Source organism: Balearica regulorum, chromosome 3, assembly GCF_011004875.1.
Source record: "Balearica regulorum gibbericeps isolate bBalReg1 chromosome 3, bBalReg1.pri, whole genome shotgun sequence".
In the NCBI taxonomy this organism is placed as follows: Eukaryota; Metazoa; Chordata; class Aves; order Gruiformes; family Gruidae; genus Balearica; species Balearica regulorum.
The window spans coordinates 105,985,769-106,004,509 of NC_046186.1; the positions used below are offsets into that span (position 1 = coordinate 105,985,769).

General features: G+C 40.9%; 1 protein-coding gene across 5 annotated transcripts; it reads left to right on the top strand.

Annotated features, from left to right (window-relative positions):
• Positions 1-100: 100 nt before the first annotated feature.
• On the top strand, positions 101-17,919 carry BROX (BRO1 domain and CAAX motif containing). 5 transcript variants are annotated; one of them, XM_075749323.1, is made up of 13 exons: positions 101-242; positions 2,054-2,184; positions 2,968-3,074; positions 4,614-4,710; positions 6,044-6,139; positions 6,808-6,880; positions 7,238-7,343; positions 7,899-7,988; positions 8,805-8,890; positions 10,180-10,261; positions 11,304-11,454; positions 12,863-13,022; positions 13,517-17,919. In XM_075749323.1, the coding sequence occupies exons 2-13, from the start codon at positions 2,084-2,086 to the stop codon at positions 13,601-13,603; spliced, it is 1,236 nt and encodes a 411-aa protein (XP_075605438.1). In that variant the 5' UTR covers positions 101-242; positions 2,054-2,083; the 3' UTR covers positions 13,604-17,919. The 5 variants fall into 5 exon arrangements, with proteins under 5 accessions (XP_075605438.1, XP_075605441.1, XP_075605439.1 ...); XM_075749324.1 differs by lacking the exon at positions 101-242 and adding an exon at positions 381-974; XM_010308467.2 differs by lacking the exon at positions 101-242 and adding an exon at positions 1,306-1,470 and having other exon boundaries at positions 13,517-17,206.
• The last annotated feature ends 822 nt before the right edge of the window (positions 17,920-18,741 follow it).

An 18,741-nucleotide genomic window follows, 5' to 3' on the forward strand; every position in this document is an offset into this window, starting at 1 on the left:
CCGGCCGCGCCCGCCCGCGCCATCGCTACCGAGGCGGCGGCTCACACTCGCCCGCGGCTGGAGCGGGGGGGGGACGTGGGGGAAACCGCGACTTCCGCCTCGGTATCTGTCATGGCGGCGGTCACGTGGCTTCTGAGGGAGCCCGCCCTCCCGGCTAGGTCTCGGCGGCGGCGCCCGGGCGGGGACCGCTCCGCTCCTCCCCTCCGCTCCCGGCCGTGCTACCGCGGGAGGTGCCCCCACAGGTAAGCAGTGGCGCCTCTGTGCAGCGCCGCAGGTGGGTCACCCGTCCGGGAGGGCCGACGCCGCCGCTGGACCGCCGCCCCCTCCCGGTCCCGCCTCTGTTTGTGGCGTTGAGGGGTCCCTACCCGGGGAGGGGGGGGGGGGGGCTGCGGGTCTGGCTGTGCCGCCGTCGGCTGTCCTAGGGGGAGACCCCCGCCGTGGGGCTGGCGGCGGCCTGGGGGCACCCGGCGAGGGAGGGGGGATAACCGGCGGGATCGATGCGCTCAGCCCGCCGTACCCCGCGGGACGATGTCATCTACTCTCCGCTGGCGCTGCCTGCGGCGGCGGGTGTGTGACGTACCGCCGGGAGCCGGGCAGGGCCTGGGCGGAAGTGGCGGCGGGCGGCGGGCCGTTGGCGGGAGGGTCCGGCGCCTGTGGGGGCTGCGTGTGCCCGACTCCCCGGCGGCGGCGGGGCTCGGGGGGCCGGGCGGCACCGCAGCTGCTGCCGGGAAAGGAGCCGCACGCCGGGGCGGCCGTCGGTCGGTGTTTGCCGCTTGCTCCGCGGCGGGCGTTAGCGAGGCGGTGGCGCGGGCCTGAGGCGATCGGCACCGGGCAAACCGTCCGGTGCTGTGTGAGGGGTGAGAGGCGGATTGGACACGGAAGATCTCTGGTTAAGTGCCTGTCAAAGTGCCCCCTGCCTTGGATGCGACTGAGCCGTGTCGCGGCACCTCTCGTCTGTGCAGATCGCTCTGCAGGTGGGTGAAGATGTCGTGATAGGTGCTGACGTGGTAAACAAGCGACGACCTGCTCGGTCGGGAAGACCTGGATGGTGGCAGGGGGTCGCTGCTTGGCAGATCTGCTTTTCTTCCGCAACGCTGCAGAGTGTTTTGTAACGATGAACTTTGAGATTCAAAAAGGATCGATCATAAGGTGATGGAGGTCTTGGAGGGTCTCTAGTCCAACGTCCTGCTCAGAGCAGGGTCACCTCTGAGGTCAGAGCAGGTGGCTCAGGGCTTTATCCGGTGAGGTCTTGAAAGCCTTTGAGGATGGAGACCACACAAGCTCTTTGGGCAGCTTATTCCTCAGCTTGACTGTCCTGGCAGTGAAGTTTCTCCTTCTGTCGAGTACAAACCTCCCTTGTTTCAACATGTGCCCATGATGTTTCATCCTCCTGCGCCACGCACCGCTGTTGAAAGCTTGTAAAAACATCTCACTGGAATGCTGACGCTATGTATGCTCTCTGAAATTGAGGTAACAGAGGAAAGGTCGTCTGGTTTAGCTGTATTCTACCAAATTTCCAGGTCTGTTGCCTGTATGTAAATATGCCTATGTTTTCAGCAAGGGTTACTGCGTAATTGCAGTTTCGTCTGTATCGGTGGTGCCGCAATAAAACCTACTAATAGGTTGACTAGATACAATATAGCGATCTCAGTGAATTGAGATATACCTGTAAATGACATGGGAAATACTCAGCCTTATGCAGGAGGCAACAATTGTGTTTTATTGAATAGGAAAGTATACAGTAATATAGAATAAAGAAGGTTATAGCTTTTTGCCCTACTTAAAATAGTTACCTCAGAAAAAATATGTATTTCAACAGAGTTAAATTCTCAAAACAAGTGCATGGATGATGAAGACAAGGCCTATGAAAACTTAGTGTTTCAAATGGAAAAAAAATAATTTCTTCTCTGTAATTATGTATACAATTTTGCAAATTAGTTTCTTTCCTAATTGCTTACATTTGGAATGTATTTTTGTGAGCTGAGGAGCATGACATATATAGAACCTGAGCTGTACCCGTTCCTACAGCTATTAATTTCTTTCCACCCCTTAGATTTGGCGTGAGCAACACTACAGAAGGAAAATGACGCACTGGTTTCATCGCAACCCTTTGAAGGCCACAGCTCCCGTTTCATTCAATTTTTATGGGGTAGCTACCACTCCGGCTGCAACAAAGGTTTGCAAGTAAGTGTACTTGTGATTAAATTCACTCTGTCTCTCACAGTTTGGAGGACATCCTTAAAAGTAATGGTTACTTTTCAGTTTTTGTTCTGAAGATGACTAGAAATGTGTGGGCTAGGAGACAATAAGACACTGATAACACTGAACATTTAGTTACAAAGAATGAATTACCCAGTTTTCAAGTCTCTGAGTTTATAGCGAGGCCTATTATAATAATGCAGAGGCAAAAGACTAAACATTTCATTGTCTTTCTGATGACTGTGCATTCTTCTGCAAAGGATTACTTAAAGTAATTTCCATAAGTGAATAAGGCGTGAATGTTCTATTGTAGATAGGAATATAATGAGATCTCAGCTTATTTTGCAGATCTATTCTTATCTCTTCATATGCTCATCCCGTTCTAATGTTGAAGAATGTTCCTGCTTGTTAATTCCCTTCCCTCCCCCTGCACCCAACCTCTCAGTAGATAAAGGCATTTTAGTTTCTGTTAGAACAGTAGATTGATGATGAGTACTGATTATCCATTGCTGCCTGTCCAAAATGGATTGTACTTCAAACTAAAGAGTCAATCGTATGTATCCAGAGGAGAAAGGAAGATTTTGCTGTATTCATTGGCATCTTACTCATAAAGTACCTTGCCTTGCCTTCAGATAGCTAAATTGAATGCTTAATTTCACTTTCTTAGCCAAAAGGCTGGTGGTATACATGGGTGGGTACTTTATTAATAGTACATTTTTGGGTAGAATTTCTTAGGTTTATTTTTTCTTTTTTTCCCCCTCCGTACAGTGATTTGAGGTTATCTCGATCACGACTACTGGAGTTATTTACAGACTCGAGTTGTAATCCAGAAATGATGAAAAATGCAACTGACTTGTACTTCTCACTCTTGCAAGGTAGGAACATTTCTTAGTCATACTGCTAATATATCAAGACATCTATAATTAGAGTTTTAATGACACTTATCAGAATGTGTATTGTGCTAATCTTCTGTAAAGAAGCTTTGCACTTCTCAGGAAGGAGAGTATCTTCATGGGTCCTATGCTTGATTACCAGTCACGGGTACTCACCTGGCCCTTTCTACAAGTTTCAGTGTCCTTTGTGACCCTGCCAGTACTAAGTGTCGGCAGTCTTGTCCTCTTGCTTTTAACCTCATTCTGCTTCCTGCTGGAGGAGAAAATGTTTGTCTCTCAGTTTGTGATGAATTGCTCCTTAAGTATAAATTGCAACTGTTAATTAGGTGATGGGAGTTGCTCTTTGGTGTAAACTCCTGGTTTGTCTAATGCCAGGTAGTGGACGTACTGCAAGTTTACACTCCTGTTGCTGCTTGTCTTAGGTATAAATAGGTTCTCATGGGCATAGTATCTACATTTTCAATAGATGGTCACCTGTGACAATGCATTCCCTTGAAACCTTCCTCCTGCCAATATTTTGATAATTCTCTCTTAGCAGTCAGGTGCTCAGACAAGTTTCTTAGGACTGAGTTTGCAGGAATCAGCTGATTGATGGAAACTGTGTGATATTTCAGTCTGTGGGAAGTGAAGCAGCTCAAGTTGGTGTAGTTCCCTCAGTCTCTGGGAGGGTGTAAGCTAATGGGACGTTCTAGATGAAGGTACAATAACAGTCCATGTTGCTGCAGACAAGATTTGGAGAGTTTCTTCAGGAAGGCATCATGCTTGGTCACTAAAATCTTCTGTGCGTAAAGTAACAAGTATTTTCTGTCTCTATAAACATGTGACATCACCTAGAGCTATAGCCCCAACAGCTGCTGTTGCAAATCTTAAGTTCTTGAAGTCTGTAAGAGTTGATCAGGCCAAGAGTCTTGCTTTTCCCTGAAAAATTCTTTCCTGGGCCTGCACGTGCATTTGAACATCCCATAGCATGAGCTTCACTTCATCCCATTGACTGCTGCTTTCTGGGTGGCTGGACATAAATAACCAATTTCCTGTAGCTCTGGAGACAAAAGAAATGATGGCTGGGTGAGTCCATGCTTACAAGCCCTTTTCCCTCTCCCTGTTGACCAGGCAGCTTTTCCTGGAATTTTCCAATCGCCACTATGTTGGCAGGGACAGTCACTCACCTGGAGCAGCCTCAGTTGTCCCATACCTGGGTCAGTCCAACTCCCAGTTAGTCACCATACAGGACATGCAGACATCTGCAAGGTTTTCCTCGAGCAATCAAGACACACAGGGTTGGGTTGGTAACCTGCTGGTCAAAGAGTTTATTGTAGTAGCCAGTTTTGATTTTTGCACATTTAGTTCTCAAGATATTGAAGAAAAATCACCTCAGGAAGTAATACGGATTTTTGAGTGCTACAGCAAGAAACATTCCTTTATCTATATCGGTATTTTCATTGATCCCCATTCCTTCATTACTTTTCAATTACTGAGATTGCCTGTCTCAAAAAAATGTCAGTACCTTTTTTTATTCTATAGGTTTTATCCTTTCACTGGATGACTCTTCCCAAGAATGCAAGTTGAGATATATTCAGAATTTCAAGTGGACAGACACATTACAAGGACAAGTTCCAAAGTATGTATGCTTTTATGATTACAGAGTATGCAGCTATTTTCTTCTGGTCTGTTATGTATATGCAAGTGTGCCAGCACAGGTGTGAAGGAAAACTTCAAAGTGTAGCAAAATGTTGAACACAAAATAGTTTCCAAAAACTTGTTGCTTTGCATTTTTGATAATTGCTGTACTGTATTAGGTGTTCTGAAGCACGTGTTGCCTTTACATAACAGTGTGATAATGCACAGTCATGGTAGAAGGATCCATTGTGTCTTAGTTGATCTACAAACTCTATCTGTCTACAGTTGACTAGAGCAGTACAAAGAAGAACCTTGAGAGTATTGGTGAATTGAATATAATAACATAGTTTAACTACTAAACTACAGTTTAAAACTTTTTCATTTGGCAGTATTGCCTGACCGGTATCTTTGAAGTACAAAAGTTGCTGAAGATCCGATTTTGTTCTTGTCCGCTGAAGCTCCTAGTACGTGTACTCCTGGTACAAACAAAGCTTCTGTTTTAAGTTGGAGTATAGATCTGTAACCTTCTGGATTATTCAGTCATCTCTTGCTATTGTAGGTAGTTGCATTGTATAACCACACTTACAAATTTGTCAGGCTTTATCTAGAAGAAGTGTTCAACTTCTTCAATGCTTTTATTCCCCTTGGAAGACAATCTCTTGATGAGGACTCTCCTCTGATTTTCTCATGGTCATACATACTTATTCTTGTGCCAACATTATTCTTCCCACTCCCACACCTTTCTTTTTAAAGATTACTCCTTCCTAAGCTTGTGATCGCAAGTTCACTCTTTTCAAAGACCATGGTTTTAGCTTCTGAAATTTCCTGCTATTTGCACATGCCGTTTGACTGCAGTTACATAAATACTTGCAGTAACATTAATTTGGGGGAGATGTAATAGACTCTGACTTATTAACTTAGCAGCTACAACTTTAAAGTAGACATTCCAGAGCAAGGCTTTCCACAAAATGTGCAATTTAAAAAAAAAAAAAAAAAAAAAAGGGAAAAATGTCAGCCACACCCAAAGCTAAACAAATCTCAAGTTACTGTTTTAAAATAAAAGTTCCCAAATGGGAAGGGTAGGCATCTAAATGTGGGAAATTATAATTATGAGCTCTTAAAGGGAATAAGTAAAAACTGAAGTGTTTTTTAGGCAGTTCAGCAAGTAGGAGGTTCTGAATTGGAAATTGTTGACTTCTTAAATGAAAAATATTTTATGGAGGGAAATGTTGACTTATGCTGTGTGAACTATCAGCAGAGAGAGCTTGACAGAACAAAATGGAAAGCATTAAATTGTTTGGGGTTTTGTTTGGGGGGGTTTTGTCTGTCTTTAGTGCCCAGCAGGATGCAGTGTTTGAACTGGTTTCCATGGGATTTAATGTAGCTCTGTGGTACACAAAATATGCATCAAGACTCGCTGGAAAAGAAGAGTAAGTGTTTTTCTTTTCTTAGTAATTCCATTGCAGCAATATTCCACACACACAAAAAAAATTTACCAGGTTCTGAATTTTGACTGCTGTAGTGCATGTCCAGATGGGACAGTAGTTCAAGGAGGCAGTTGGCCTTCATTCATGTGCTGTAATGTCCAAGCGCACTTCAGTCCCTTCTTGCGTCTGTGAACAAAGTGTACTAGTACCATATGGCTGTGATATAGAGAAAGCATCAGCTGTGAATAAATCCTTTATCAGTCCTGCTCTAAATGTCCAGGTACAAACTTGAGATTCTGAAAATCACAGCTCTGCTGGCTTTTAGCCCTACAGATTTCTAAAGCTTTGGCTTTTAACACTGAGGTTACCTTTTACTTGAAAGTCATTACAAGGTCTTACGTTTCTTTTTACAAGTGAGCTCTATTTGATTATTTAATGATTGGACACTGTAAGAAACTTCTTTACCATGAGGATAGCACAGCAGTGGGACAGGTTACTTAAAGAGTTAGTGGACTCTCCATCCTTGAAGGTTTCAAGATTCATCTAGACAAAGTCATAACTGACCCGATCTGCTGTTTGCGATAGTCCTGCTCCAAAGCAGGAGCTGGGACTAAATGACACTTAGAGGTCCTTTCTAACTAAAATTCCATTGATTCATTCTATATTCTTAGTATAACAGAAGATGAAGCAAAAGACGTTCACAGAAGCCTGAAGATAGCAGCTGGGATTTTTAAACACTTGAAGGTAGAAAAACCATCTTTGCTGTCTGTTCTTTAAGTTGTCTCCAAGTACTTGACTTTTTGTCTTAGAAAAGCCTTTACTTTTCTGACAAGGTTACAGAATAAACAAATACCTCAGACTAAATGATACAGGAAAAAGGAGGGTATTATTACGTTGTGCTACCGCTCAATCCCTGCTACTCTTTCCCAATGGCAATGGAAGAGTTATCAGTCAGTCTGCCCAGTAACACATGCAGCAATGCAGCTAGCCATCTTGGGACCTTCACTCAGTGTCCCATCCATTTAGGAATAAGGGACTTGCTTTGCATTGGCAGCGGTGGTATTAAGCCTAAACTAACTTTGAGACTTGCTTTGTACTTAGGAAAGTCATATCCCAAAATTGATTACACCTGTAGAAAAGGGAAGAGATTTAGAAGCTCGACTTATAGACTCTTACATCATACAGTGCCAAGCTGAAGCTCAAGAAGGTATCTTTGTATATACATGTTTGTTGGGGATGGGAAATGACAGTCTTTGTGGGTTACTTAGGTGTCTAATGAAGTCTGCTTGTCAGCAATGCCTCTTTTTTTCCTTCTCCTGAAGTACTGTGGCTTAGTGGGGCGGGTTGCTTTTAAAGAAATGTAAGTTACAATTATAGGAGGAAGATGCCAAAAATCAGTCTGATATTACAAATGTAACCACTTTGGAAGAACTTGTGTGTGACATTCCTCCTCTCTTCTTTTTTCCTTTCGTGCAGTCTCTTCATTACCATGTTTGCCTGACATAAATTCCCAGTTCCTTTACTTCACAGAATTTGTAGCTTCTGTTTACTAGCTCATCTTCAGACTAACCTTCCTTCAGCTTCTCTATTAATTTGAAATCATTCTATCCAAGAAACAATCTGTCTGTATTCTGCAGTTTGCTTAACTGCACAACACTTATTTTTTGCTCATGCGGGGGTTTGAAAATGCTAAATGCCTCTGCTGATTTGATGTGACATTTTCAATTAAACTTTAATAGTGTGGCGTGGAATTTTTTTCCAGTGACAATTGCTCGGGCTATTGAGCTGAAACACAATCCAGGATTAATAGCTGCTCTTGCTTATGAAACAGCTAACTTCTACCAAAAAGCTGGTAAGTGTCTTGTTTTGTATCCTTAGTGACCTGGTTTATGCATTCTTGCCAGCAGACGTACTTCACCCGCCCATCAATTGCGATACTAACACCGTTTCTCAGTGGATATGCTTTGTATATTTAGCTTCTATTGAGCACTTTTAAGGCTTCAGTTATCAGCGTAACAGATGCATTTTGATAAGGCCTTTTGTTTTTGTGGGAATCTTTTTCTGTAGCTAATGGTAGGAAATGTTAGTGAGGGGAGACAGAAGACAGAGTAATGTCTTGAGAATATGTAATAGCAGCAAACAAAATGCTTGATGTAAATGGAGTGTGTTTCAGCTGTCTTTGGGCAGCAGATTATGATGCAGAGCATAAAGTGTGTAGCGGGTTAATTACGTACATCTTTCCAAATGAGTAAGCTGATCTGTGGGCTTGTGGAGGCAAGCGGGGAAAGTGCAAAGATACGGGACTCAATGTAGGAGATGGAATGTGGTAACGTACGTAGGCTTTTATAGGTCACTACTTGAAATTAAGCTAGGAACAAGCTTTGAAATACTGCCTAAAAATACTTGGGAGAATTAGCCTACCAAATTTAGTGGACAGCAGTTTCAGGGATTCTAAGGACAACTGCATGATAGCTCAATAAACTGCTTTTTTTTTTTTTCCTCATAGTTTCTCTGTGTCTTTGCAGAAGTGATTTACGTCCCTTGTTTCTGGCTATACTTTGTAGTTAAGATCTATTGCTAAGTTTAAGAATTTTGGTCTTTGAGTGTGTGTTTGTAATTTTTCTTTTTGGAAATGTCTTAAAGAATAACTTTACATATTTGTTCATAGATCAAACATTAGCCAGTTTGGATCCAACCTATGCAGGTAAATGGAGGAAGTACTTAAACTTGAAGACCTGCTTCTATATGGCCTATGTAAGTACTTTGGCTGACAGCTGTCACAGTTTGTAATGTTGTTTCAGGGCTGGATTTGGAATGGGGGCTAAATATTGCTTTGTTTTTCTGTTCATGCTGTGAAGAGAGACTGTGCAGCGTCAGTGGCACTTGAAGTGTTTTTGTTGAGCCAAGTGAATTTACTGCAGTGTGGAATTTATTGTGATCTCATATTGTTAAGTGAAGCAATTCAGCTTGAGCATAATACTTGTCTTCCCTTATCTGCATCACAGTCTGATTCTAGGCATAATTCAGAGCTGATCATCTTTTTTGAAGGCCCTGAATGAAACTGCCTCAAGTAACGTTAGGTACGATTGCAAGTGCTGTCCCTTTTTGCGTGATTGATCTCTTAGCAAGTGCAGTGGCACTCTTGGGATCATCAGCTGCTCAATTTGCTGTTTATCTGTTGTAGCCTGCCACAGCCTGTAATCTGGCTCTTTCATACTGTAAAAGCAGTTACCACAATTGTCTCTCTTAAGTTAAACCTGTAGCTAAAAGCTACTTGCTGTATTAGCAAGTTTGAGAGGTGAGAGTGTCAGAGCTGTCATACTTTTTTTTTTTTTTTTATTTATTTCTATAATATGGGCGATGGTAGATTTAGGTAACATTTGCTATACTGTGAGAACAGACATTAAAGGAAGGTGAGCAGTTGTTAATGTGATTGTTTCTTTACCTATGGTATTTAATATTTAAATTCAGCAACTGCTGATAATAGAAAAGAGGCCCTTCAGTTCTCACTGGAATACAGTACTATCTTCAAGCGTAAGTGTGAAGGAATGGGACTTTTTGGGGTGGAAAAACTATTTGGACTGGCAAAATATCTCAAGCAGCAGTACGCCTCATCTCTTGTGGATACAATTTGTTTGCACATTTGGTTTTTGAGTATTCAAGTAGTTTTAGTTTTTAGAGTGTTTGCTTTGTAAACTTGACTGGGGTTCATCCTCTGTCCGTGATGGGGCTTAATGCTGCACATTGATACAGCAAGAGGCAGAGGTTCGAACTAGACTATATACTAGTGCTTTTGGTGAAACAGCCTTTGTGAAGCTGAAAGTTACTCTTGGCTAGACTTGAGACGGCTTGCTTCATACCTACCTCACGGTGTTTATGTTGAACTGCATCGTTTAGTGAAAGCTGCTTTGACTTGCATTCCCAAATTGTCAGCTTTCTCCAGGGAATGGCAGCTTCAAAGAGATGCAACTCTGATGTAAGAAAGAGCAGAAGTGAATTGGTGCAGGAAGTGCCCTGGTAATGATTTTGTCCTCTCCCACTAGGCATACTGTTACCATGGTCAGACTTTACTGGCGAGTGATAAATGCGGGGAAGCAATCAGATCTCTGCAGGAATCAGAAAAATGTAAGTGTATTTGAGACTGGATTACAGGGCCTGATGATGACATGCCTGTTTTATTTTGCTGTGTCGTGTTTATTTGCTCTCTAGTAAACTTAAGGTTTTACCTGTCACCTGATGAAAATCCAGCACAAAAGAGAATAGAGACAGTATATTCTTTTTCTGTCTTACCAAAGACTGTCTTTCATAAGACTGCTGCAGAAAATTTCGTCTTCACTTCTCAGCCTGTTAAAGGCTGGCTTTGAACTGCCTGCCATACCGTGTAAAAATCAGTTGTCTGGTTATCATGTTTTCTGGTCTGGATGTTAAGTTATTGCAGCCTTTTCTGCTTTGGAGGTTGCTCTCTCTTACATTAGATAGTAAAGCTAGACCATGTTTGTTTGGCTGGGGTTTTTTTAAACAGGTTTCAGTAACTTCTTTCCTTTCTATTCGTTTGAAAGGTAGATGAAGGGAAGTTTGCAGTAGTTCAGGGTCTTCAACCCATCCTTCTATCTTCAATGCTATTGCCACCCCAATGACCTGCACTACTGCATTACTTTACTACAATGTATAAAAAATGCTCAAAACCTGGAAACTTTTAATTTTAAAAATAAATAAAAAGAATTTATTAAGAACAAACTAAGTTGAATTACTTGCACTAAAACAAATACTGTGTTTTTATTGTGCCTGCTGTTCAGAGAAGAGTGCTTCTTTTCCCACTCCATATTAAGTGTTGTTTATTTTGGGCTATTACCTGTGCCTGGACACCTTCATACCCTCTCTTTTTCCCTACCATGTGGCACAGTTCTTGGGCTTATGGTTGCATTTTGCTTTCCTGCATCTTCCTACCCAAAAAGCTATCTTTTTTTTTTTTTTCCCCTGTTCCTAGTCACTTTTTGGATGCCATAAATCTTGGCTGGAAGTACTGCCTTTGAGCTAGTTTATTTTTGTTTCTAAGAAGCAAGAAGCCTGAATGGATTCCGATGTCTCCTAAAACTGAAACACTGTAGATCAGAACGTGATTTAATAATAATGTAAAATATTTTTATTACATTTTTTTCTTGCAAAGTTTTTGCCAAGGCTGAAGCATTGTGCAAAGAATATGGAGAAACCAAAGGGCCTGGGACTACTGCCAAACCTTCTGGACATCTCTTCTTTAGGAAATTAGGAAGTTTGATTAAGAACACGCTAGAAAAATGCCAGAGAGAGAATGGATTCATGTAAGTAATGCGTGGATGATACAGTACTCTGTATGAACTGTCATTACCTTATTTGCCTTTATTTCAAGATGGGATGGTAAATTTTACTCTCCAGTTCTTCTATTCCTTTAGGACGTGGCATGTAACTTGAAGATAGATTTGCAATTCCGTAATACTCTCTTAGCGGATTTGCTATGGGTCTGTGCTCTCACCCTCTCTGTGTTCTGTGCCAGTTCAGCAGGGTAGGTTGGACTGATGTGCTGGAGAGGTTAAGCAGTTTTCTTCCTTTATTCCTCATCCACTTTGTTTCTTTTCCTTCCGCACAAGAGAAAGTCCTGCAGAGGTTGCTGTGTTGCTCTGATGCCCTCTTTACAGCTGCTGGGATCTAGTGGACAAAAGAGGACAGAGGGGAAATGGAGAAGACTGTTTCCTGATTCTGCTTTGCTAGCTGGGAAGTCAAAGCACAGTCATGCTGTCAGTGAAGAATATGCTGAGGGTGCTAGGAGCTTTACCAGTCTAAGTGTAAATAATATTGTGAATAGGGCTTTCTGTTAATTAATGCCCATTCCACAGAGAGTTTGGAAGCAGTTTAAAATAGCAAGATTAGTTTGGCTTTAGAATTCTTTTGCTCATTTCTCTCTCTCCTTCCCTCCTCTTATGATTTAGTATTCCATAATAGGTTTGTTATTTCCCTTTCTATGATATTTAAAGTGCTGCATAGTAGGGGAATTGACTAAACAAAAAGGATTGTCAAGTACATCAAGCTGAACTGCAAATAGGAAGAGAAATTTTCCACTCTGTTTTGGTTCCAATAACTGTTGTCATAGCTTACAACAGCAGCATACAGGAGATTTTAACAAATCCATGTCCCTCTAGAAACAAACTTTGAAAGAGAAACCAGGTAGCCAGGGACTGTTTTGGGAGGAAGTGAGGTAGCGCATGTCAGTATGTGTCAGTTTTCAGCTCTTGTTGGTTTGCCGAGGGTAGATTTATACCCTCATTCAGGCTTTGTGTTGTAGGAAGTCCTTGTGGGTGTTGCTGTGTCATTGCTGTTATGCACTGTGGCACATTAAGACTGATTTAGGAAAAGAACTGTCCTCTTCATCTTTTTGGGGAAGTATTTTAAATCCTCATTTGGATTTTGAAGGTCTTTTTGAACAAAAGGTGCTCTCTCATTGAAGTGCTGGGAACAATGGCTATCAAGTAGGAATAAACCCACCTAGCTATTAGGGGATGAATACTGAGAGTGAATTGCTTTTGTTCTTGTGAATCTTACTGACAGAACACATGTTGGACAGTGCCTTAATGAAATGGAAGAGCAGCGATGATTGCCGCTGTAAAAAGCCAGATTGTTTTTCTTTAGAATTGCAAACGAGACTTACAGAGACAGTGCATTGTGTTTTAAATATATTGCTGTATTCTATTACAGCTATTTTCAGAAGGTGCCAGCAGAGGCTCCCCAGCTGGAACTGAAAGCAAATTATGGCTTAGTAGAGCCTGTTCCTTTTGAATTTCCTGCCTTGAATGCACACTGGACTCCTGAAACACTTGCGGCATTTGATCTCACCAAGAGGCCAAAGGATGACACTGTAAGATAATCTTATGTACTGTTTTTTTCTTTTAGCTTTATTCTGTGTATAATACAGTTATTATTTTGCTATTCCGTAATGCTGCCCAGCTCAGTGCAGAACATAGACACAAGGCACCACCTGAGCTCATCTTTCCGCTGTTCCAGGAGGCAAGTCAGTACACTTCTCTGCCACACTGTCAGCACCTGGAAATTAGGAGTAATTTTTTTCTAAGTCCTAAATAGGAGGAAATTCTTTACTGTGTATAAGGTGCTGAAACGGTACAGGAGCGAATGCTATAGAAAGATTGGGTTTTAGACAAGGATTCATTTAAGGATGCTGAAATAGAGAATATTTGGCTTTTTCCTCCTTGCTTGAGGCTTGCTCAAAGCCTTCAGCCTTGAAGAGAGAGGACAATTAGATTAGAATACGTAAAGTTAGCTGTGCATAAATACTGTGCAGGCACAGTGGTTTGTACTTGCGGTATTTAGGCTTTTTTTTCTTCTTGTTTGCAGGCTAAACCAAAACCAGATGAAGAAGTAAAACCTCTGAAGGAACCAGATATAAAGCCCCAAAAAGACAGTGGATGCCAGATTTCTTAAGTGCCATAAGTGCTTTGAATTCACTTTGAAACTGTATTAATTGGACTCTGGGGCTTTAGTTCTGATCTCCCTTTGTATCATTCTTCCTTTTTAGTTTAGAAGACTAATTTAAGTTACTTTTGTTAGTATGCGTCTGTCTTGCTTGAGAATGTGGTGGATTTCTAGGAGTTTATTTATATCTGACTTATTTTTTGTTTTAGTGGGATATCATGGAATGAGTGGGCTTAAATGTTCCTATTGTGCCTCTAGAGAGTTTCTTTTTGTGGGTTTAGTTTCTACCCACAAATAGCAAAGGAAGTATCATGATTGTAACACTTGAGGATTTTTCCATTAAATTATATGCTATGTAATGTCAAATTCTGCAAACAAAAGTTTGCATGAACAGTTATATTTATTCAGGTTTTGTCATTCAGACTTAACACCCTGCTGTGTTCCGATTCACTTAATCGTAGTGAGCAAAGAAAATCTGGGTTTGGTTTGTAACACCCCTATGGTATTTCAGCGACTTTCACAGAACTTGGAAAACCTTGTTTTGCATAACTGGAGCACAATTTATACTCTCCTGAAAAGATTAGCCTCTAAAGAACGCTTTCCTCTCTAGAATAGGGTTCTTGTATCAGAATTCGTAGTAAGGTTCTTTAGCTTGTCTGTCTTTAAATTAAAATCTAATATCAGAGTGTATGTGAAAGCAATGCAGCAAGTAATATGGAAGTGATTAAAAGTAATGCATCACGGTGTCATTCATTCAGAGGTTTTGAATCTTGAAAGATTTGGTAAGTTTGAAAGCTGCAGACAGTTAAAATCTCCTGGCACTAGAAAAGCTCCATTTGAATTCATGAAGCTGTGATGCATAATGTAATGGAATTGTAACTAAGATGCTGTGTTTCCATCTGGGTAGTGTCTATAAGAAGCTGTTAGGAGAGCAGGGAGGAAAGATGAGCTGGAGAGCCGATGGCACGACTGGGAAACCAAGCTCTAGGTTTCCTTTATGCCGGATGTAAACAGTGCTATTGCTCAGCCTTTGCAGTATTGCACTGAAATCAGCTCCTTGTGAGCAGAACTTGCCAAAAGCCAAGCCCAGTCAAGACTGAGAAAGAAAGTATTTTGTAGAACTTGCTTCTTCCATTTCTTCCTACTGTGGAAAATGTGATAACACTCTTTAGTGCTGAGCACTCCAAAACACCCGTGTCAACAAAAACATAGCTTTCTGATTTGCTGCAAATGCAAGAGAATGTGATGTGTGTGTTGAAGTGAGGGCCTTGCAATCTCTGGGTACCAGTTGCTGCACTCCATTTTACCTGAAAAAGAAACTAGTCTGAAAATGTTCCCCTTTCAACAAAACACGATGGCATATGCACTTATGATGTATAATCTAAACACATTCCTCACTTTGTACTGTTTGGATCAGTTCATCATCAGGGCTTCTGTTTGAAATCTTTCATGGGACTTAGAGTGACTTAGTGTTGAGGGCAGGTGTGTATGTAGCTCCTTGACGGCCCATGGAACAAAACCTGTTGAGGAGGTTAATCTGAAACTCAGGACTCTTCCTGAGATACTGGACCAAACTACAGAGTTCGTTGCTGCAAAAGGCAAAGAGGATCTTAATGCTGGCTGTCATGGGTGAATCGAATGCGGAACTCATTATTTCCAGTGATGGATTTTAATATCAGCCAGTTCTGCACACAAAAATAAGTGTAAAATTAGCTGAACTGCTTTGGAAGAACTTTCTGTTCTGCAAGGGCTTAGGTGGGGAGTATCAGGAATTCCTATCTAAAATTGCTCCATTTCTTCTGATGCTGCAGAGGGGCCTGGGGTATGTTTTATGAAGAGTTACTCGGATCTGCTCCTAGCTGTCATCAGCTGACTTTTTAAACTTCTTGCACTGTTAAAAGACTAGCTTAGGTTTTGCCAGAATGGAGCGTGGAGCTACTTTGCTTATACAGATTTTAATTCTAAAAACTTACTACAGCTGTAGTCATCTACATTCGTTTAGCCTGCTCCCTTTAAGGATCAAGATGCAGTTAACTCAGTTTCATAATCACGATTTTTTTAGTTACTCATTGTTTTTCAGATGCCTGTGTGTTAATGCTTACATGTCTCAACCTAATTAATTTTCTTCCTGTGCAGACTAGATTGTATTTTCCCTCCTCCCCCCTTTTTCCCTTCCATCTGCTACACACTGTGGCACAGACTTAAACTTCTTTGCTTAATGCATGTGCAGGACTCATTTTCAGTGAGGCTTTTGCACGCGAGTGTATTTCAGTACATACATATCTTAAAATAAAATGACCAGATCATGACTAAATCATTCCCAAACAACTTCTTAGGAAGGATTATTTTATGGACTTGCAATTCTTAATTCTTTGGACGCTTTCTCAAACCAAGTGGTTTGTTTGAATCAAGTTCACTGTAAATAGTTTGGGGCATAACCAAGTGGGTTGTGTCAGATTACGGCATTACTTAAGCCTAGCTTTGTAACCTTTTATGCCATAGCTGTTTCAGTAAATATGATGTAGTAGTTTAAAAATAGATTAATGGAACAAACTAATTCACTTAACATGTTACTTTTCAAGACAAACATTGTTTACTCATAAAATCCTGTGGCAAACATGGGATAGTTTCACCCAAAACCAAGAAACTGGAAAGTGTTTAGTTTGCAAAGTATTGAGAGTCATCATGAGTCAACAAGTAGTTTTGTCTTTGGTTTTGTTGGGTAGTAACAAGAATTATTGTAAATAATAAGTAGATTAATTGTCCAATATGCTCAAGAATATAGGTGAATTGACTGGGAGTTTCAGTTAATCTGGAAACCTAGCAGCCTCTTTCCTCCAATTATGGCTTCCTTTAGTAATTTTTAAGAATGATGTATTTTGAACGGTGACTTTGTAATACTCAAATGCTGCAAGAGCCTCTTTTTTGTGGCCTCTCTCTGGTTTTAGAGGCTCTCATGGCTAAACCTGCAAATCTTGTTGGTGTAAATAGTCTTTAAAAATTTGCATCTGGTCTGAACTAGAGCAAAACTGCAGCTTAACAAAATACAGAGTGCTGGGCCCTCTATTTCATGCTTTTAAAAATGCACTAATTGTCTTCAATCTATTATAAAACTAACCATTAAGCTCTTTGTGAGATTTCTATTTAAAAAACCTCCCTCCACATATTTAAATACACTTCCTCCATGTTTCATGTTCCTTGGTTTACGGTAGTTAATCTCCATCCAGCATGGGACACTCCTAGGACTGAGGGACTAAATTTGGCCCTTGGACGCTGCATTCGGTAGAGGAGTTTTGCCTGTCAGCCTAAGGATGATGTTTAGTCACTTAAACGTTCAGCATGATTATGTGGTGCATCTGTAAGGATGGTAGTGGTTCACACTATAAGCAAGAAAACAGATCCCTGTATCTGTGTAGAATATAGCCAACTTTGCACTTTAGAAATTTCTGATCTTGCAATTTTAGTACAATACACTATGGTTGTAAATATTCCTTCTGGTCGTTTTAATTTTGTTGCACTGATTTCAGTACTGTGCTATTGGTAAGATTTTTATGGGAAACATTACTAAAATGTGTTTTTAATTGTCTGTATAAAATAAACTCATGAAGTGTATCTCTACCTTTAGTATTGGGGGAACACGTGACGAGGCAGTAATTCATCTGCTTTCCATGTCAATTCAGAGAAATGAAAAGTTTCTGTCTATTCATTGCGGGATAACATGTTTCATCCCATCCCTGTGCCTAGTATCTAAACTGAATTTTCAGCATTAACATAAATCCTGTTCATGCCTATTAATTATCCCTAAAAAAATAAACCTGTCTCTAAAGATTATTGCCAAGTTATCATAGCAGCATAAGCTACCTTTTTTTTTTTTTTCTTTTTTTTCCCCCTAACTGGCCCAGTTGAGAGAAGAATAAAGCTCAGCGCGTATGACTGGCATGGAAAGGCCCCTGTAGTGGGTACCTGTCTCCAGATTTTGAGTGCACCATAATGGCATTTCCACAACCACCACTGGATTTGCTCAGATCTTTCCCCACTGGTGATGCTGTCAAATTCAGCAAATGTCACATGGTAACTAGGGGGCCCTTGACCAGCTTTCTATGTAGGAAGGCCTTCCTCCTTTGGTGCCTTCATGGATTACAACCTTCTTGAAGCCATCCTGTACTCTGAATAATCAAACCTCACTGGAATTGGCTCTGATGAGGTTGACCGAGCAGCCTTATTTTGTGAAGACAGTCACCATGCAATTTTAAGCTTCATAGTTTGAAAATTTGTATATAACCACAAGTTTTAGAATACTATTTAAAATAAACGATCTAACTGTATCCGGTTTTGTTTCATCACTTTAAATTTTAAGTATAGTAGCAAGAAAAAGAGTCTATGTTGAATGTTACTTTCTCCAAGTTAAAGCAAATGTAATAATTATAGAGAATACTTTATCCTTGCAGTATGCCCAAAGGAGCGAGATAGTTACGTGAATTGGGTGCATATGGAAGTATGAAGCACTTCAAGTCACGAGGCCGGAAGAGAGGAGGTGGAATTTCCAAACATGTTAAAAAAAAAAAATCAGGTATAATTTCATACACCTATACAAAATCCTAGTGCTTTCAAAGGCCTGTGACACTAAGATATTCTACATACTACGTGACGAGGTTATTGGGGAAGTGTGGATTGCTGCCACTTCTCTACGTTGCCAGCAGGTGGCCAGTAGATTTGTAGGAAATGGGTTTTCATTTTCAGAGGCGTGGTTGGCTCTTTCAATTTTTAGTGTAAATACACATTAATGCCTTTTAGTCTCTCAGGCTTCAGCACAGTTTCTAGAAAAAAAAAATTAGTCTCTGTCAGCCTCTGATGTCTATTTCTTTCTGAAATAAATCTTTTTCCCCTCAACAAGGTACTTTGAAAAAACCTACGGAAAAGGTGTTTTCATTCATGCATGTTGTGACTTCAGTAAAAGTATCTATAACTGACTGTATAATATTTTTCCTCCTTCCTAGTGATTTAAAGGATTTCAATTTCTATTTAGTCCTTAGAGAATAAGAATTGTTTGGCTGTCTAAAACTATCTTCTGATTAATTTTGATAATATCAAATAATGCTATAAGAATGTGAAGTATGGACTGTTTTGAGCGTAGCATTGGGAATTTG